The sequence below is a fragment of the Nomascus leucogenys genome, unplaced genomic scaffold, assembly GCF_006542625.1.
Source record: "Nomascus leucogenys isolate Asia unplaced genomic scaffold, Asia_NLE_v1 000737F_110007_qpd_obj, whole genome shotgun sequence".
In the NCBI taxonomy this organism is placed as follows: domain Eukaryota; kingdom Metazoa; phylum Chordata; class Mammalia; order Primates; family Hylobatidae; genus Nomascus; species Nomascus leucogenys.
Window position 1 is genome coordinate 25,448 of NW_022097266.1, and position 21,493 is coordinate 46,940.

At 56.2% G+C, this 21,493-nt stretch overlaps 1 protein-coding gene across 1 annotated transcript in view; it reads left to right on the forward strand.

Moving 5' to 3' along the window:
* Nucleotides 1-20,972, forward strand: part of LOC100594835 (lipase maturation factor 1) — a gene marked incomplete at its 5' end in the record, with an annotated part of 40,869 nt that extends 19,897 nt beyond the window's left edge. Inside the window, 5 exons of the mRNA XM_030808974.1 lie at nt 1,500-1,680; nt 1,955-2,108; nt 2,764-2,947; nt 3,770-3,882; nt 20,749-20,972. Of these exons, the coding sequence (XP_030664834.1) occupies nt 1,500-1,680; nt 1,955-2,108; nt 2,764-2,947; nt 3,770-3,882; nt 20,749-20,923 (807 nt within the window). The remainder of the gene's footprint in view (nt 1-1,499; nt 1,681-1,954; nt 2,109-2,763; nt 2,948-3,769; nt 3,883-20,748) is intronic.
* Between the last annotated feature and the right edge of the window lie 521 nt (nt 20,973-21,493).

Here is a 21,493-nt window from a genome sequence, read left to right on the forward strand (position 1 = left end):
AGGCTGTGCCCCCAGCTCGCTTTGGTCCCATCTGCCAGTCAGGCTGACCACAGGGAAGGGCCAGAAAGGCCCGAGCTTTTCCCACCAGGAACAGATGGCAGGACATTCCAGTGTTACCTGGGGCATCCCCTCCAGAGCATCCCCAAGAGTGGGCCCAAAGGTCCAACCTCAGTGCCCAGCCCTGCGCCCTCCCTGTCACGGGAGCTCAGGGGCTCCCAGCCACCCCGCCCCAGACCAGCCCTGGTCACACTCAGGACAGAGGGCATGGGGGTCTGGACGGGCTGAGGGGAGCTGGTGGCAGAGGTGTCTAACCCCAGCCAGGGCAAGGCGGGGCTGTTTTTGGCATTGGGGTTTAGTAACCTTGTAGACAATGGAGACTAAGATACAACTATTTTGGGGCTCAGAACCAGGAAAGCTATTTTTCCAAATTCACCCAGGGAGAGCCATGAATGCACAGTTCATAAAATACCATCATTGCCCATAAAACTGATGTGGCTGCTCCCGTGAGACCCTTCATTAGACATCGGTGTCCCTGCCCTCAACCTTCCTCCTGAGTTACGCAGATAAAGGCTGGACTTTGATGCATCAAATCTGGCTGACGGAGCCATCTGAGGAAGCCACGCCTGGGTCATGCCGGCCCAGGGTCCACCGGCTCAGCCACAGACCATCACCCATGCAGGGCGACCGGCCATGTAAGCCGCCCATCTCCCTGACGCCTCCGCGGCAACAGCAGGGGTGAAGTTTGGCAGCGCACCTGTGACCTTGCCCGACAGAGCTGCAGGGACAGCGGCTCAATCTCGTTTCGTCACTTAACGATCACTGGCCTGCGGGGGTGTCCAGAAGCGGGTCCCTCTGAGTCCCTCCTGCCGCAGGGTTGCCTTTCCTGCCACGGGTTTACTCGCTGCTGCTAAGTCTTTCCCTGGAGCTCTCCTGGCCGTGCTGCTCAGCCAGCCCTGCATGCAGCCCCTCCCCTCTCTTGCTGTTCATCTCTGTGGCACGGGGTCCTGTGCCCGTGTCTCGCTTCCTTGCATTTCATATTTTGGAGTGGGGGCATTACTGGTGGCCCCCCCATGGCCCCTGTTGTCCGTGTCACCCATTGGCTGAGGGGCGTCCCCGGTACCCAGTCTCCAAGCACAGCCTCCTCTGTTTGGACGCACCAGCCCTCCCCGGGCATGACCCCGGCAGGCGCCCTCTGCAGGTGAGGAGTTCCAGGAGGGCACAGGGTCTGGTGGTCTAAGCAAGGGACAGAACCTGCACAGAAACGTGCAGTCATGGGAGGAACGTTCTGGAGGCACCTGCCAGAAGGCACCTCTGAGGTGTCTGCTGTCCCCTCCATGAAGGCACAGCTGGGTTTCAGTTGTGATGCTGGGGCTGGGGGACAGCAAGGGCAGAGCTCAGAGCTGGGTGCAGGGCCCCCCCTCCTCCGGGAAGACAGGCGCCAGCCGCCCGGGGGCCCCACCTGAGGCCCTGCACAAGGCTCAGCTGCGGCGTCTCCACAGGCCGTCCTCATCGTCAGCGGGAACCTCAGCTTCCTGAACTGGCTGACCATGGTGCCCAGCCTGGCCTGCTTCGATGACGCCACCCTGGGATTCTTGTTCCCCTCCGGGCCAGGCAGCCTGAAGGACCAAGTTCTGCAGATGCAGACGGAAATCCGAGGTGCCTGGCCCAAGCCCAAATTCGGTAGGTGGCTCAGCCGGGGGGGCCCTGCCCCAGTGCCCACGGGCATGAGAAAGTCGAGTGGTGCCAGCCCCACAGCCTGCCCGTGTGGGTTGGGGATGCCAGGGTAGGCGGAGAGTCAGCACTGTCCACTGTGTAGCATGCCAGGAACAAGGTGTGTGACGTCGGGTGCTGTTCCGTCCCTGGGACCCAGGACAGCTGGCCCTTAGGGAGCAGCAGCGGGACAGGCCAAGGGGCAGCTGGGAGCCCCACCTGGAAGATCTCACTCCCCTGCCAGGCTCCGTGGTGCGGCGTGCAGCCAACGTCTCGCTGGGCATCCTGCTGGCCTGGCTCAGCGTGCCCGTGGTCTTCAACTTGCTGAGCTCCAGGCAGGTCATGAACACCCACTTCAACTCTCTTCACATCGTCAACACTTACGGGGCCTTCGGGAGGTATGGGCCTGGGGCACCCGTCCCCGGAGCTGGGTATGTGGGGAGACTCAGCCCTGACCAGCCACATTCAGACGGGGTTAGAGTGCAGGCCCCATGACCCCAAGTGTCCCCTGCCCACCCCAGCCTGACCCAAGCACAGGCCGTGCTATCCCCATTACCGGGCCTAGACATGCAGGCCTCCTCCATTCTGGTCCCATGAAGCAAAGGGGCAGGGCTCGAGGTCACCAGGCAGGTGGGCTGCGGCCCTGGAATGCCCACTGGGGGCGTAAGGGAGAGGTGACCAGGCGCCGACCCCCTGGGTGGGAATGCCGGGTAGTGCCAGCTGAACGCAGGCGCCCTCCCTGCCCTGGGGCCAGCCCCTTGGCCTCTGCCCCGTTCCTGTCCACCCCGAGCTGCCGAGGGTCATGGGGCACGTGCCGGCTGCGGCTGGGACTTCAGGGGCAGGGAAGGTGCTCTCAAATGAACCCCTAGGGCCACAGTTCCCAAAAGTTCTCCTCAGCCCCACCCAGCCTCGCAGTAGCCCCTGACTGGGAGGCAGGTGCAGGCTGTAGACCCTCCACCTGGGCCAGGATGGACAGTCGGGGAACCCCCCATGCACCCCACTCAGCCCAGCCGGTGTGTGACGTGGGCCTGGCCTGCCTCGGTCTCCCGGCAGCATCACCAAGGAGCGGACGGAGGTGATCCTGCAGGGCACAGCCAGCGCCACCGCCAGCACCCCCGACACCGTGTGGGAGGACTACGAGTTCAAGTGCAAACCGGGCGACCCCAGCAGACGGCCCTGCCTCATCTCCCCGTACCACTACCGCCTGGACTGGCTCATGTGGTTTGCGGCCTTCCAGGTGGGGGACAGTCCCTGGCGGGCACATGGACCTGCCTATACCCCACCCTCTTCTGCCCGCAGATGGCAGGTTTCTAGAACGCCCACCGAAGGGGCTGGTGGGGAGGGAGGCTGGGGGAGATGGGACCCTGCCTGAGCTGAGACCTGAGCCCACACGACATCCAGGCCCAGCCTTAGGAGGGATCCCAGCCCTGCCGTCCCCCAGGGTCTGCCAGGTAGTGTCTCATGCCAGGAATCCCAGCCTGGGTGCCATAGCGAGACCCTGTATCTATGAAAAATACAAAAGTTAGCCAGCAGGTGAGGGTGGCGCCTGTGGTTTCAGCTATGCGGGAGGAGGAAGGATCGATTGAGCCCTACCGCTGCAGCCTCAAATGATGGCGGCGTTGCACTCCAGCCTGGGGGACAGAGCCAGAGCCTGTCTCAGAGAACAGGAAGGAAGGAATCCCCAGGGCTGGGGGTAGCAGAGGCACCCACGGACAGAGCTGCTGTTTCTGACCTCCCGGTCCCGTCTCAGTCACCAGAAAACTGAGCCTCAGGGAGGCAGGGCCCAGACAGAGGGTGCTGGGGCAGACAGGCTCTGAGGCACCCAGGCAGGGGAGCGAGGCCAGCGGCCGGCATGGGAATGAGTGGTCAGGGCGACAAGGAGCACGCGAAGCAGGCAGCCCCTTAAGGGGACCCCAGCCAAAAACTGGGGTGCGGCCACCCAGGGAACCCACCTCCAGGAGAGCCTCAGGAGGGAGTGGAGGGCACAGCCGAGCGTCTGGAGGGGCTTTGCCTGGACAGCGAGTGGCACAGCCGTCTCCAGCCCGACCTCTCCTCCCAGACCTACGAGCACAACGACTGGATCATCCACCTGGCTGGCAAGCTCCTGGCTGGCGACGCCGAGGCCTTGTCCCTGCTGGCACACAACCCCTTCAGGGGCAGGCCCCTGCCCAGGTAGGACGCCCTCCCAGCCGCTGCTCAGGGGTCTCCCCCAAATCCAGGTGTCTGCTGGGATCCCACCACCTGTACCCGCACCCCCACCTGCTCACAGGAAGCGCCCCTTCCCTCCCGCAGAGGCAGGAGGTGGGGCCTGCTGGGAGCAAAAAGGGTCCCCCCACATCAGCCTTGGCATCAAGGCTGGTCCCACCCCTGCCTCATAGCCCACCTCAAACCAAACCTGCCGTGGTGAGAGGAGCCCAGGACAGTTGCTCTGGGCAGGGCGACCGCGGCCCATAGCTTTGTTGAGGCGTTCTCCGGGTGCCAGCTCTGCCCCTGGCCTGGAGAGGCAAGAAGGACAGGCAGGGGCCCTCACTCCAGGAGCCCTAGGAGTCCATGGTGAACTGGGCAGGGGACTGCAGTGAGAGCCCTGTGGGCCCTGCAGCCTGGCCCACCCGGGGCAGTGACATGGTGACATTCTAAGGAGCCCTCCGGGGTCAGAGTCTCAGGAGGCAGAGGTGGCAGCTCTGGGGGAATCGCCCTCCTCCCCATACCAGGGATGACTTTCCGGACTCCACGCAGGGGAGCCGGGGTGCAGAGGGAGACACTAAGGACCCTGACATTGTGACCAGAGGACAAGGTTTTGGGGAGAGCTGGGGCCTCCAGAAGAGGAGCAGGAGGCAGGGATGGGGCCCCACTGGGGTATGGGAGGGGATCTGAGGACAGTGTGGGGTGGGGTCCGGGGGGACGCAGAGCGTGGAGGACTGGAGACGCCTACATGACCAGACCTGGGGTGGCCGCTCTGCCAAGCGTTTGCATCCCCTGCCCCACATGGTTGGGATTGAGCCGCCCCCTGGAAGTAGTAGGAACAGAGCAGAGTGTGGCCTGCCCGCCCCTCCCCTGCGCCATCAGCCGCCAATTCTGACGGAAAACACAGCTCTGGATTTTCCCTCCAAGAACACTCGGGAGCCGGGACAGCTGCACCGTCTGGAGTTACTCCCAGCTGTCTAGAGGCCCCAGCCAAGGAGCTGGAGGGCGGGGATGGGAGGGGGCGCCGAGGTCCACAGAGGCAGTGAAGCAGCTGGGCCCCGAGTCTGGCAGCCCAGGCAGGGTGCTCCTGGCCAAGCGATGCTTCCAGGGCTGCCTCCCCAGCACTGGTATTACAGGGAGCTGGGGCAGAGGGGCGATGCGGTTCCTCCTCATGGGCCCGGCCTCAGGCAGTCCAGGAGAGTCTCCATCCCAGAGCCTCTGGTGGGGTGGCCGCCCTCCTAGCTGGCGCCCTCAGACAGGGCCACCTTCCTGTGAATTCGCATCACGCCCCCGGTGACTTGCCTGCCGTGTGGCTACCAGCAGCCCTGGGAGCCTGAGACCTTGGAGCTGGGACAGGCAGCCGTTCACCTGGCTCACTGGGGACCAGGCCCCAGAGCTCGTCCTTCCAGGCTCAATCCGGGTCTTCTCTGTTACTGCTCCATCTCAGCAGCCTTCAGAGCCCCCCAGCCCCCACCCCAGATCGCAGCCTCCTCGGTGCCTGGGGACCCTGGAGCTGGCTCGGAGGAAGGTTTACCATCGTCAGGTCATGACGGAAGCCTCTTCTGGCGAAGCGCACAGTCAGATCATCTGTTTCTCAGCCACGAGGTGTTGGAAAAAGTAATCACGTCAGAGCAGTTTCAGGTCCATCCATGGGTCCCAAAGTCCACCTGAAAGGATGGATACTGTGCAAACCACGTGTGAAAAGCAGTAACTATTTTATGTGAACCAGTAATGAGTTAACATTTAGGGAAGACATATTGAACATCGTCACACAGCACATCTCTCCCGTCTCCATGATACACGTGTTTGGCAGCTGGAGCAGGCGGTACCATGACAGGACGTGGCCTAACCTTGGGCCTGCATTTAGTTCATCATCGACTTTAAAACTGGAAGATGGAGAAGACACTTATCCCTGTTCCTCCCACTAAGTGCCACCAAGATCCCTGGATGTTACACATAAAACAGGAAGACTGAAGGTGAGACTGAAGGTGAGCCACCAGCAGGGCCCTCGCGACGCGGCCACAGCCCCAAGATGGCGGTGATTGCCTAGGCTTGCTTTCGGCCTCATTTTCAAGACTTGGAGGTGAGGAAACTGGAAACCCAGTAATACCAGCAGATACAGACAAGAAACACCTCAACAAAAATCTGCTCTCTCTGGCTAAAGGGCCAGAAAAGAGCAGCCTAGCAAGACAGGAAATGTACAGAAAATAATCACCACTCCAGCCAACACCACAGAAAGATCCATGGCCCCACCCACACCGGCAAGGTATGGAGTAGGGAGCCTGGACTCTCCTCCAAACAGCTCGCTGGGGTGCGACCAGAGGAGGCCAAATAGGAAGCTGAGATTTTCATCCAAGTGGGCAGGAAGGACCCCCCGCTTCTGTGGTATCAGTGGACAGGAGGAGCCTGGACTCCCCTAACCCCTGGCAGTACTGAAGGGCTCTTCCCCTCCAGAGTGGTATTACGTAATAACTAGCAGAAAGTCAGGACCTTCACCACCGCCGCCATAGTGTCATGGAGGCCTAGTGCGGAGCCACGACTCCCACCCTACCCAGAAACAACAAGGAATAGCCCCAGTGCGTCCACTGGAGTTCTACCCCAACCTGGCAGGAGCTTGGCAATACCCCCGTCTCTACCAGCATGATGTCAGAAGAAGTCGTCTAAAGCAGAAGGTTTAAATAAGATCCAAAATCTCCTAATACACAAAGTGTTCAGTTTTCAGTGGAAAAATTACTTGTCACAGCAGGAAACAGGAAGACATTGAACTGGTGAAAAAGGGCAGTCGACGGGTGTTAGCACCAAGGTGAGAGAGGTGTTAGAGTGAGATGTGAATGCAGCCGTCGAAAATGCATTCAGTAAGCAATTATGAACACAACTGATAAAAAATACAGCCTCAGCAAAGAAAGATTTTTTAAAGAACCAAATGAAAAGTTTAGAAGTGAAAAATATAACTGATATAAAACACTCAACATCTGAATGTCGGGGACAGAGGAAAGAATCAATAAACTTAAACATAGAAAGTACCCAGTGGGAACAAGTGAGAGGACATAGATGGGGAAAAACAGCAAGAGCCTCAGGGGTCTGTGGGACTGAGACTGTAACAAAAGATCCAGAATTAATGTCATCAAAGTCCTAGGAGGAAGAGAGAGTGAGCTTTCGGGCTGAAAATGTACTTGGAGAAGTAAGAACTGAAAACTTCCCAAATTTGGCAAAAGGGACAAGCCTACCGGGTCAATAAACTGAGTAAACCCTAAATAGGAAAAACCCAAAGAAATTCAAACCTAAACACATCAAAGTCAAATTTCTAAAAACCAGAGATAATAAAACATTGCCAGCCTGGCCAACATGGTGAAGCCTCATCTCTACAAAAACAAAAAATTAGCGAGTATGGTGCCACACGCCTGTAATCCCAGCTACTCAAGAAGCTGAGGCAGGAGAATTGCTTGAACTTGGGAGGCGGAGGTGGCAGTGAGCCGAGATGACACCATGGCACTCCAGCCTGAGCAACAGAGTGAGACTCAGTCTCAAAAAAAAAAGAAGAAAGAAAAAACATGGGTAAATACAATAGACGTTCCTTCTCTTGAGTTCCCAGTCATGTTTGATGGTTAAGCAAAGGCTATAAAACTGTCTGAAGTAGTTCAAAGTTTATGTAGAGGAAGTATTTCAGATAATTATAAATGGATAAGGGCAAGTGGACATAGAGGTGAGGTTTCTATACTTAACTTGAAGTGGTAAAATGGCATCAGTAGACTGTAAGTTATGTGCTAAGAACAGCCAGTAAAAAACAACCTATACTAAGAGATACATTGGAACACACCTACTGACAAATCAAAATGGAATTCTAAAACATTTAACATAACCCATAGGAAAGCAGGCTGGGAAAAACAAATCAGAAACAGAACAAATGACAAGAAGTAAAATGATGGCCTTTATATTCAATGTAAATGGTCTAAATAAGCCAATTAAAAGATAAAGATTGGCCAGGTGCAGTGGCTCACTCCTGTAATGTCAGCACTTTGGGGGCTGAGGCAGGTGTATCACTTGAAGTCAGGAGTTCAAAATCAGCCTGGCCATCAAGGCAAAACCCTCTCTTTACTAAAAATACAAAAATTAGCCAGATGTGGTGATGCATGCCTGTAATCCCAGCCACTCGGGAAGCTGAGGTTACAGTGAGCCAAGACATGCCACTGCACTCCAGCCTGGGCGACACAACAAGACCCCTATCTATCTCAAAAAAAAAAAAAAAGATAGTAACTTAAATATATGCATAATGAGCTTATGGCCTGATAAATCCAGCATAAGTTGAAAACGTAACTAAAAAATGCGTTTAGTACACCTACCAAACATCAATTGTAGCTTAGCCTAACCTACTACCTTAAATGTGCTCAGAACACTTACATTAGACTACACTGGGCAAAATCATCTAGCACAGACCTGTTTTATAATACAGTGTTGAATATCTTATGTAATTTATTGAATGCTGTATGAAAGTGAAAACAGGATAGTTGTCTGGGCCCTCAAAGTGCGGTTTCTACCGAGTGCATATCACACCACCGTAAAGCTGAAAACTGTCAGTTGAACTCTCATAAGTTAGGGACCATCTGTATAGGCAGGTTGAAAGTAAAAGGATAGAAAAAAATATGTGAATATTAATGAAAATAAAGGATTCATTGTATTAATGTCAAAGTAGACCTCAGTGCAGAAATTATCACAGACAAAGACGGACAGTGAGAAAAGAATCAACCTGCCAAACAGACGTAGCAATCCTAAGTGTGTGTGCACTAAGCACGGATCTGCAAAACGTGAAGCAAAAAAAGAAGTGAAAGGAGAGCTCGACAAATCAACAATTACGGTTGGATGTTTCAACACCCTTCTCTCAACAGTTGATAGGAATTCAGCAAGAACATAAAGGAGCACCGTCATCGACAGACAGGGCCTAATGATGTTTATAGAATATGCCACCCATTGCACTGAATGACATGTCACATTTTCTGGGATGTAGTTAAACTAGTGATGAGAGAGAAAGCACCAAATGCATACGTTAGAAAAGAGACGCGAGAGGTTAGAAAAGAGGAAGGATCTCAAATCAACAATCTGACCTCAGCTGGGTGCCGTGGACGCACCTGTAGTCCCAGCTACCCAGGAGGCTGAGGTGGGAGGACTGTTTGAACCCGGGATGTTGACGCCAGCCTCTTGCCATCAGGCAAGACAGGAAGACCCCATCTCTTCAAAAAAAGAAGAAGAATCAAAGCTCAAGATTACATGTATAACTAGGAAAAATTTAAAGCAAGGAGCAGTAAGAAAATAATAAAAAGCAGAAAATGAAATTGAAAACAAACAATAGAGAAACTTATTGAAACAAAGAGATGGTTCTTTTAGAAGACCAATAAAATCAGCAACCCTCTAGTAAGAATAACAAAAGGAGAAGATAAGATTGCCAATATCAAAGATGAAAAAAGAGGTTGGGTGTGGTGGCTCATGCCTGAAATCACCACACTTTGGGAGGCCAAGGCGGGTGGATCACCTGAGCTCAGGAGCTCAGGAGTTCAAGACCAGCGTGGCCAACATGGTGAAACCCTGTCTCTACTAAAAATACAAAAACTTAGCTGGGCGTGGTGGCGGGCACCTGTAGTCCCAGCTACTCGGGAGGCTGAAACACGAGAATCGTTCAAGCCGAGACTGCACCACTGCACTCCAGCCTGGGTGACACCACGAGACTCTGTCTCGAAATGAAAAAGAGGTAGCACTACAGACCCTGCAATCTGAAAAGGATAATAAGGGAATATGACAAACATCTACATACATACATTTTATAAATTGGATGAAATACACCAGTTTCTCAACACAAACTACCACAACTCACCTGGTATGAAATAATAATTTAAATAGCCCTCTAACTAGAAAATGAATTTGTAATTTTAAACTCCAAAAGGAAATATCCAGGCTCAGATGGTTTCACTGGAGAATTCTAAGATTAATTTCCCAGAAAGTAGCAGAGAAGGAAAAACGTCTATTTATTTATTTATGTATTTATTTACTGAGACAGGCTCTCATTCTGTCACCCAGGCTGGAGTGCAGTGGCACAAACATGGCTCACTGCAGCCTCCACCTCCTGAGCTCAGATTATCCTCCCGCCTCAGCCTCCCAGGTAGCTGGGACCACAGGCCCACACCACCACACCTCACTAGTTTTTTCAGTTTTTGTAGAGACAGGGTCTTGCCATGGTGCCCTGGCTGGTCCCAAACTCCTGGGCTCAGGCAGTCCTCCCACCTCAGCCTCCCAAAGTGCTGGGATTACAAGCATGAGCCACTGTGCCCAGCCTCAGTTTATTTTATGAAGCTAGTGGTTCTCTGATACCAAAACCACACAAAGATAATACGAGATAATAATATTACAAGCCAATATCCCTCAGTGATATAGGCACAAAATTTTTTAACAAAATATTACTAAACAGATTGGGCACAGTGGCTCACACTTGTAATCCCAACACTTTGGGAGGCCGAGGCGAGCAGATCACCTGAGGTCAGGAGGTCAAGACCAGCCTGGCCAATATGGTGAAACCCCATCTCTACTAAAAATACAAAAATTATCCGGGCATGGTGGTGGGTGCCTGTAATCCCAGCTACTCGGCAGGTGGAGGTTGCAGTGAGCAGAGATCGTGCCACTGCACTCCAGCCTGGGCGACAGAGTGAGACTCTGCCTCAAAAAAAAAAAAATTACTAAATAGAATTTGGCAATATATAACAAAGAATTCTACACCATGCCCAAGTAGGGATTATTCCAGGGATAAAGGTTGGTTCCGTATTTGAGAATCAGTTGATGTGATTCACATGTTACCAGCTAACGAAGATAACTCACAGGATCACATCTGTCACTGTGGGAAAGCACTTGACAGGTTTAACATCTATTCATGATTTAAACTTGGAAAAACAGAGAAGGAGAGGAACTTCCTCAGCTGGATAAAGAGCATCTGCACAAGCCCTGCAGCCAGCATTCTCCTCGAGGGGAAGCAATCACCCTTCACCATTCAGATCCGGAACAAGAAAGGACGTCTGCTTTAACCATCGGATCCAGCACGGTGCTAGAAGCACTGGCCACTGCAGTACAGCAGGACAAGGAAAGAAAAGGCATGTAGATCACAAAGGAAGAAACGAAACTGTGCCTGCTTACAGATGACATCGTTGTCTTTGTAGGAAATCCCAAGGCATCCACCAAAAACACTCCTAGAATTATTAAGTGAGGCCGGGCGCAGTGGCTCACACCTGTAATCCCAGCACTTTGGGAGGCCGAGGCAGGCCAATCACCTATGGTCGGGAGTTCAAGACTAGCTTGACAAACATGGAGAAACTCTGTCTACTAAAAAAGAAATACAAATTAGCCAGGGGTGGTGACGCATGCCTGTAATCCCAGCTACTCGGGAGGCTGAGGTAGGAGAATTGCTTGAACCTGGGAGGCAGAGGTTACAGTGAGCTGAGATTGTGCCACTGCACTCCAGCCTGGGCGACAGAGCGAAACTCCATCTCAAAAAAAAAGAAAATAAGTGACTTCAGCAAAGTCAGAAGACACAAGATCAACATAAATGATTGAATAGTATTCCTGTATACTAGCAATGAACACACAGACACCTAAATTAAATACGTAGAACCACTTAAAACCACTCCAAAAAGTGAAATACTTAGGTATAAACCTGACAAAACATGCACAGAACTTATATGCTGAAAACTCAGCAATGCTGCTGAAAGACGTCAGCACACACCTAGAGAGACGGCCGCGTTCGTGGGTTGGAAGGCACAACAAAGTGGAAGTGACAGCTCCTGCCAGATGGATGGACAGGTTTCATGCAATTCCTAAAAAACCCTAGCAAGATGTGTTAATGGGTCAGGACAAGTCATCCCAAGTTGTCTATGGAAATGTAAAGGAACGAAAAGAGCTAAAACCATTTTGAAAGAGAACAAAGTGGAAGGAATCAGTCTACCCAGTTTCGAGACATAGAACTACAGTGGTCAACACAGTGTGGTATTGACAGAGGGACAGACATGCAAATCCATGGAACACAACAGAGAACCCACAAACAGACCCAAACAAACATGCCCGGTTGAGTTTTTTTACAAAAGCGCAAAAGCAATTCCACGGACAAAAACAAAACCTTCAACCCAAGTCTCACCCCACACAAAAATAACTCAAAACGGATCCTGGACTTCAACATAAAGCATAAGACAATCAACTTTCAGGGCCAGGAATGGTGGCCCACGCCTGTAATCCCAGCACTTTGGGAGACCAAGGTGGGCAGATTGAGCTCAGGAGTTTGAGACCAGCCTGAGCAACGTGGCAAAACCCCGTCTCTACTTAAAAATACAAAAAATTAGCAGGGCGTGGTGGCGCATGCCTGTAGTCCCAGGTACTCGGGAGGCTGAGGTGGGAGGATCACTTGAGCCTGGGAGGCAGAGGTTGCAGTGAGCCGAGATCACACCACCACACTCCAGCCTGGGCAACAGAGCAAAAGCCCATCTCAAAAAAAAAAAAAAAAAAAAAAAAACTTTCAGGAAAAAAATAGAAGAAAATCTTTGGGATCTAGGGCCAGGCAGAGTCATTATACTTGATACTAAAAAGATGACCTGTAAAAGGAAAAATTGATAAATTGAAATTCATTAAAAGTAAAAGCATTTGCTCCATAAAAGACCCTGTTAAGAGGACAAACATAATTTTTAAGCTGCAGACAAAATATTTGCAAGCCACGTATCTGACAATAGTCTAAACTCTGGAATATATAAAGAAGTTTCATAACTTAACACTAAAATAATCTCATTAGAAAATGAGCACGGACAGAAAGAGACGTTTCACCAAAGAATGCACAGATGGCAGATAAGTCCAGGAGAAATGCCTATCATTATAGAAGCAAGAACCACTGTGACACCACTGCACACCCATCCTGTGACGCATCACACACCCATCCCATGACACATCACACACCCATCCCGTGACACCACTGCACACCCATCCCGTGACACATCACACACCCATCCCGTGACACCACTGCACACCCATCCCGTGACACATCACACACCCATCCCGTGACCACTGCACACCCATCCAGTGACACATCACACACCCATCCCGTGACACCACTGCACACCCATCCCGTGACGCATCACGCACCCATCCCGTGACGCATCACGCACCCATCCCGTGACGCATCACGCACCCATCCCGTGACGCATCACGCACCCATCCCGTGACGCATCACGCACCCATCCCGTGACGCATCACGCACCCATCCCGTGACGCATCACGCACCCATCCCGTGACGCATCACGCACCCATCCCGTGACGCATCACGCACCCATCCCGTGACGCATCACCCATCCCGTGACACATCACACACCCATCCCGTGACACCACTGCACACCCATCCCGTGACACATCACACACCCATCCCGTGACGCATCACGCACCCATCCCGTGACACATCACGCACCCATCCCGTGACACCACTGCACACTCATCCCGTGACGCATCACCCATCCCGTGACACATCGCACACCCATCCCGTGACGCATCACGCACCCATCCCGTGACGCATCACGCACCCATCCCGTGACGCATCACGCACCCATCCCGTGACGCATCACGCACCCATCTCGTGACGCATCACGCACCCATCCCGTGACGCATCACGCACCCATCCCGTGACGCATCACACACCCATCTCGTGACACATCACGCACCCATCCCGTGACACCACTGCGCACCCATCCCATGACGCATCACACACCCATCCCGTGACACATCACACACCCATCCCGTGACACACACCCATCCCGTGACACATCACACACCCATCCCGTGACACATCACACACCTATCCCGTGACACATCACGCACCCATCCCATGACACATCACGCACCCATCCCGTGACACATCACACACCCATCCCGTGACACATCACACACCTATCCCGTGACACACACCCATCCCGTGACACATCACACACCCATCCCGTGACACACACCCATCCCGTGACACATCACACACCCATCCCGTGACACACACCCATCCCGTGACACATCACACACCCATCCCATGACACATCACGCACCCATCCCGTGACACCACTGCACACTCATCCCGTGACGCATCACCCATCCCGTGACACATCGCACACCCATCCCGTGACGCATCACGCACCCATCCCGTGACGCATCACGCACCCATCCCGTGGACACATCACACACCCATCCCGTGACACATCACGCACCCATCCCGTGACACCACTGCACACTCATCCCGTGACGCATCACCCATCCCGTGACACATCGCACACCCATCCCGTGACACATCACGCACCCATCCCGTGACGCATCACGCACCCATCCCGTGACGCATCACGCACCCATCCCGTGACACATCACGCACCCATCCCGTGACACATCACGCACCCATCCCGTGACGCATCACACACCCATCCCGTGACGCATCACACACCCATCCCGTGACACACACCCATCCCGTGACGCATCACGCACCCATCCCGTGACACACACCCATCCAGTGACACATCACACACCCATCCCGTGACACCACTGCACACCCATCCCGTGACACCACTGCACACCCATCCCGTGACGCATCACACACCCATCCCGTGACGCATCACACACCCATCCCGTGACACCACTGCACACCCATCCCGTGACACCACTGCACACCCATCCCGTGACGCATCACACACCCATCCCGTGACGCATCACACACCCATCCCGTGACGCATCACACACCCATCCCGTGACACACACCCATCCCGTGACACATCACACACCATCCCGTGACGCATCACACACCCATCCCGTGACGCATCACACACCCATCCCGTGACGCATCACACACCCATCCCGTGACGCATCACACACCCATCCCGTGACGCATCACACACCCATCCCGTGACACATCACACACCCATCCCGTGACACATCACACACCTATCCCGTGACACACACCCATCCCGTGACACATCACACACCCATCCCGTGACACACACCCATCCCGTGACACATCACACACCCATCCCGTGACACACACCCATCCCGTGACACATCACACACCCATCCCATGACACATCACGCACCCATCCCGTGACACCACTGCACACTCATCCCGTGACGCATCACCCATCCCGTGACACATCGCACACCCATCCCGTGACGCATCACGCACCCATCCCGTGACGCATCACGCACCCATCCCGTGACGCATCACACACCCATCCCGTGACACATCACGCACCCATCCCGTGACCACCACTGCACACTCATCCCGTGACGCATCACCCATCCCGTGACACATCGCACACCCATCCCGTGACACATCACGCACCCATCCCGTGACGCATCACGCACCCATCCCGTGACGCATCACGCACCCATCCCGTGACGCATCACGCACCCATCCCGTGACACATCCACACCCATCCCTGACGCATCACCACCCATCCCGTGACGCATCACACACCCATCCCGTGACGCATCACACACCCATCCCGTGACACACACCCATCCCGTGACGCTCACGCACCCATCCCGACACACACCCACCAGTGACACATCACCACCCATCCGTGACACCACTGCACCCCATCCCGTGACGCATCACACACCCATCCCGTGACGCATCACACACCCATCCCGTGAACCATGCACACCATCCCCACCCATCCCGTGACACCACGCACCCATCCCGTGACGCATCACACACCCATCCCGTGACGCATCACACACCCATCCCGTGACGCATCACACACCCATCCCGTGACGCATCACACACCCATCCCGTGACCACCACACCCATCCCGTGACGCATCACACACCCATCCCGTGACGCATCACACACCCATCCCGTGACGCATCACACACCCATCCCGTGACGCATCACACACCCATCCCGTGACGCATCACACACCCATCCCGTGACGCATCACACACCCATCCCGTGACACACACACCCATCCCGTGACGCATCACACACCATCCCGTGACCACCGCACCCATCCCGTGACACACACCCATCCCGTGACGCATCACACACCCATCCCGTGACGCATCACACACCCCCATCCCGTGACGCAATCGACGCATCACCACCCATCCCGTGACGCATCACGCACCCCATCCCGTGACGCATCACGCACCCATCCCGTGACGCATCACGCACCCATCCGTGACGCATCACGCACCCATCCCGTGACGCATCACGCACCCATCCCGTGACGGCATCACGCACCCATCCCGTGACGCATCACGCACCCATCCCGTGACGCATCACGCACCCATCCCGTGACACACCACCCATCCCGTGACACCATCACACACCCATCCCGTGACGCATCACACACCTATCCCGTGACGCACACCCATCCCGTGACGCATCACACACCCATCCCGTGACGCATCACGCACCCATCCCGTGACGCATCACGCACCCATCCCGTGACGCATCACGCCACCCATCCCGTGACGCATCACGCACCCATCCCGTGACGCATCACGCACCCATCCGTGACGCATCACGCACCCATCCCGTGACGCATCACAACCCATCCCGTGACACACACCCATCCCGTGACGCATCACGCACCCATCCCGTGACACACACCCATCCAGTGACACATCACACACCCATCCCGTGACACCACTGCACACCCATCCCGTGACGCATCACACACCCATCCCGTGACGCATCACACACCCATCCCGTGACACACACCCATCCCGTGACGCATCACGCACCCATCCCGTGACACACACCCATCCAGTGACACATCACACACCCATCCCGTGACACCACTGCACACCCATCCCGTGACACCACTGCACACCCATCCCGTGACGCATCACACACCCATCCCGTGACACACACCCATCCCGTGACGCATCACACACCCATCCCGTGACGCATCAACAACACCTATCCCGTGACGCATCACACACCCATCCCGTGACGCATCACACACCCATCCCGTGACACACACCCATCCCGTGACAACCATCCCGTGACACACACACCATCCCGTGACGCATCACACACCCATCCCGTGACGCATCACACCCGGCCAACCCATCCCGTGACGCATCACACACCTATCCCGTGACACATCACACACCCATCCCGTGACGCATCACCACCTACCCGGACCCACCCCCGTGACGCATCACACACCTATCCCGTGACACACACCCATCCCGTGACGCATCACACACCCATCCCGTGACACATCACACACCCATCCCGTGACGCATCACACACCTATCCCGTGACACACACCCATCCCGTGACGCATCACACACCCATCCCGTGACACACACCCATCCCGTGACGCATCACACACCCATCCCGTGACACATCACACACCCATCCCGTGACGCATCACACACCTATCCCGTGACACACACCCATCCCGTGACACATCACACACCCATCCCGTGACGCATCACACACCCATCCCGTGACGCATCACGCACCCATCCCGTGACACCACTGCACACCCATCCCGTGACACATCACACACCCATCCCGTGACACCACTGCACACCCATCCCGTGACACATCACACACCCATCCCGTGACACCACTGCACACCCATCCCGTGACACATCACGCACCCATCCCGTGACACCACTGCACACCCATCCCGTGACACATCACGCACCCATCCCGTGACACATCACGCACCCATCCCGTGACACCACTGCACACCCATCCCGTGACACATCACACACCCATCCCGTGACACACACCCATCCCATGACACATCACACACCCATCCCGTGACACACACCCATCCCATGACACATCACACACCCATCCCATGACACATCACACACCCATCCCGTGACACATCACACACCCATCCCGTGACGCATCACACACCCATCCCGTGACGCATCACGCACCCATCCCGTGACACACACCCATCCCGTGACACATCACACACCCATCCCGTGACACATCACACACCCATCCCGTGACGCATCACACACCCATCAAAACGGCTGGAATAAAAGTAGCAACAACCCCACATGCCGGCAAAGATACCGAGAAATCAGGTCACTCAGCCGTTGCTGGGAGGGTAAAATGGCTCCTCAAAAACGACACCCGAAGTTGCTGTGGACTCAGCAGCTGCTTCCATGGACGTTTAAGCCAGAGAGTTGAAACCCAGGTTCATGCAGAAACCCTTGCAGAGGTTTACGGCAGCTGTAATAGACAAAAACTGCAAAGAGCTCAGCTGTCCTTCCACAGGAGAGCGACTGCACAAACTAGGGTGCGCTCACGCCACGGACTCTGGTCAGCGACAGGAGGAAGGAAGCCTCCATTTCATGACCTGGCGGAACCTGAGAATTGGCCTGAGAATTGCCTGCCCTGCGGGTACGTGCCCTGAGAATTGGCATGAATGAGAATCGCTTGCCCTGCGGGTACGTGCCCTGAGAATTGGCATGAGTGAGAATCGCCTGCCCCGCGGGTACGTGCTCTGAGAATTGACATGAGTGAGAATTGCCTGCCCCGCGGGCACGTGCCACAGGGTTCCACTCATTCTTGAAATCATATGTTCTTGAAATCACACAAGGACCCCGAAGGGCGGGGGTGGGTGTGAAAGGACACGCGGGTCCGGGTGTGGATGGGGCCCGTGTCAGTGGCCTCAGTGTCAGGCCCTGGCTGGGATCCTGACTGTAGCTGTGCAGATGCCAAGCTGTTGCCAGTAGGGTCTATTTCAAGAGGGCTGAGAGACCCCCTATTTTCAACACTCTCAAGCCCTCTGGGGCGGTGCCATGGCCTCCTTGGGTACTTTGTCTGCAGGAATGAAATGCAACCCTTCAGGCCGCTGGGGCCTGGGGCCCCTTCCCACCAAGAGGGTTCTGACCCTTTCCAAAACCCTTTCCAAACTGCAGTTCCAGCTCTTGATGTCAGACACCAGGCCCCAGTCCCCCCAGGCCTTGACCCTGTCCTGGGAAGGAGCAGAAAGCAAGAGCAGGAATTTGGGAAAGACGGGCGATCCCCCTGCAGGAGGCCTTCCCAGGACCCCCACCCTCCCGGCCTCACTAAACGCAGGGTTTGGGAGAGGGTGGGCCTGCGTGGGGACTGCATTGCCCTAGCAAGGCCCAGGAGAGTGTGCAAGGACCATGCTACCAGCGCAGCCCAACGCCCTCACGGCTGCACCCCAGCGCGTCCCTTCAGCCTGCTGCTGAGCTGCTCAGAGGTCGACCTTGGGGTCCAGTGTGACTTCTCTGCCTGGCACCACCTGGCCTCAGTCCCCATGCTGGCCGCTGCAGTCCATATAGCCAAGAAAACCATGGTGGCCTCAGGCCCAGGGGGTCCAGGAAAGACCCCTGGGGCCCAGGGCAGTGCCCTCCTGGAGTGGACGGGGACCACCAGCTGCCAGCATTGCCCTCAGTCTTGGCTGCCCGGGAGGTTTTCCGAAGGCCCGACCCCACTCCTCTCGGAGCTGCTGATCCCTCTCTCCCATCAGGCGCCTCAGGGACCCTCCTCCACCCAGAGGGTCTCTGTCTTCCCGGTTTTCCTGGCGTAATTCGGACTTGGAGAGAGAAGAATCATCATCCATCACACACACAGACCAAAGAGACCCAAAGCCCCTCACCCTGCCAGCCTAAGGGGCATGGCCCAAGGGCTCCACCCACAGCCCCCAGGGCACAGCTGTGTGCAGGTCACCAGAAGCCCCAAATAATGACAGCACCCCAGACAGTCGGCACCGGCCCCTGGTGCAGCGTGAAGCCGCTGGCACTTGCCTGGGCTCATTCCAGGGGCCATGAGAGGGTCCTGTTACGGCTGCATCCTCACACCCACCGGGCAGCTGGGGCCCAGCTCTGCCGTGGATCCCAGCCAGGCAGCAGCCGCCCTGTGGGCTGAGAAGCTTCCAGTCCTGCTGCACAACTGCGAAGGGGCCCGGAGGGCCGGGAGCTGGTGATGGTGACAACTCTGCCTGGCACCTCCTCCTCCTCCGGGGCAGCCGAGCAACCCTGGACACGAGGGGGCTTCATCCCACCCCCAGGAGAAAATGCCCAGTCCTCCGAGAGTCCAGTGCGGGCTTGCCAGCCGGGGACCAAGACCCAGTGTGGCCTAAACCAGGCCTGGTCACCAGGAGTCAGGTGGGACCTTGTACAGGGCTCAGTGGAGAGACCTGCCCGCTGCCCCGGTCCAGGGCAGATGGGGGTGGGAGCCTTCATCCCACTCGGGCATGACGGAGGAGAGCAGGCAGCCAGCGTCTGCATGTCTCAGGCAGGGAAGGGCCTGAAGCTCTGGGAAGCAGAGGCTGCGCCCTCAGGAAATAGGACCCGGCCTGGCTCCCTCACAGCCTCGGGCTGCCCTGTGGACCGAAACCCCCAGGCACCTTGCGCCAGGGCTGGCCCGATGGTGGAGACGCCACACCGTGAGCAGCAGGTTCCTCTCCGTGTCTTCCCAGGCGGGGGGGACTTGGGGCTCAAACTGGGGCCTTGTGAACGGTCTAGGGCCTGCTTAGTGCTACCCTTGAAGCCCCCGGCCTTCCCCGGGCCGGTCCCTCTGCCGTGTGGGCTCTGCCGAGTGGGCCCTGCTGGGTCTCCTCTCCCGGAGCTGCCCTGCGTCCGCCCTTGCCCCTTGCTGCACTGTTCACTGCCGAGGGTGTGGACTGGAACAGTCACCCTGCCCGGGGCTGCTGGAGGTCTGCCTGTGCTCAGGGTGGGGGTTCCTCACGCAGCTCCTCTGTCCGTGGGGGACCCCTGTGAGCAGCTGCAGCTCAGCAGCAGGCTGAGGAGCCGGGCTGGGGGCTGGGAGTCCCAGCAGGCCCTGGGCTGACACGTGCCCTCTTGCAGGTGGGTCCGAGGAGAGCACTACAGGTACAAGTTCAGCCGTCCTGGGGGCAGGCACGCCGCCGAGGGCAAGTGGTGGGTGCGGAAGAGGATCGGCGCCTACTTCCCTCCGCTCAGCCTGGAGGAGCTGAGGCCCTACTTCAGGGACCGTGGGTGGCCTCTGCCCCAGCCCCTCTAGATGTGCACAGAAATAAAGGCAAAGACCCAGCCCCTCGGCGGTTCAGCAACGTCTGCCCGGCCCAAGCTCGGCATCTCCAAGAGAGACGTGGAGAGGAGAGCGGTGGGACCCAGCCCCCAGCACAGGGGTCTTGGGTGGGGTCTGCTGTCACAAACTGTGGCGGCTCCCAGGCCCTGCCCGCCTGGGGCCCCACATCCAGGCCAACCCTTGTCCCAGGTGCCAGCCTTCTCAGGGGGCTCTGATCTCCGGTCCCTCCCACCCTCCTCCCAGAGGCCCAGCCTGGGGCTGTGCCGCCCACAGGAGTTGAGACAATGGCCATCATGACACCTTCCTCCACTACAGCCCTGACCACAGACCCAGCCAGGGAGCTCTCGGGGTCCCTAGCGCCCCAGGGGCTAGTTTCTGTTCCCCCCTCAATGGTGTGTTCCCAGCCAGGTCCTGACCCTCAGAGCCGAGTCCCCATCATGTCTGGGGCAGCCGAGCCCTCACCCCACAGGGACCTGGACGTGCCCGGCTAGGATGTGGGGTTGGACAGGCCATTTTCTGTCCTTTCCCTCATCTCCACCCCTA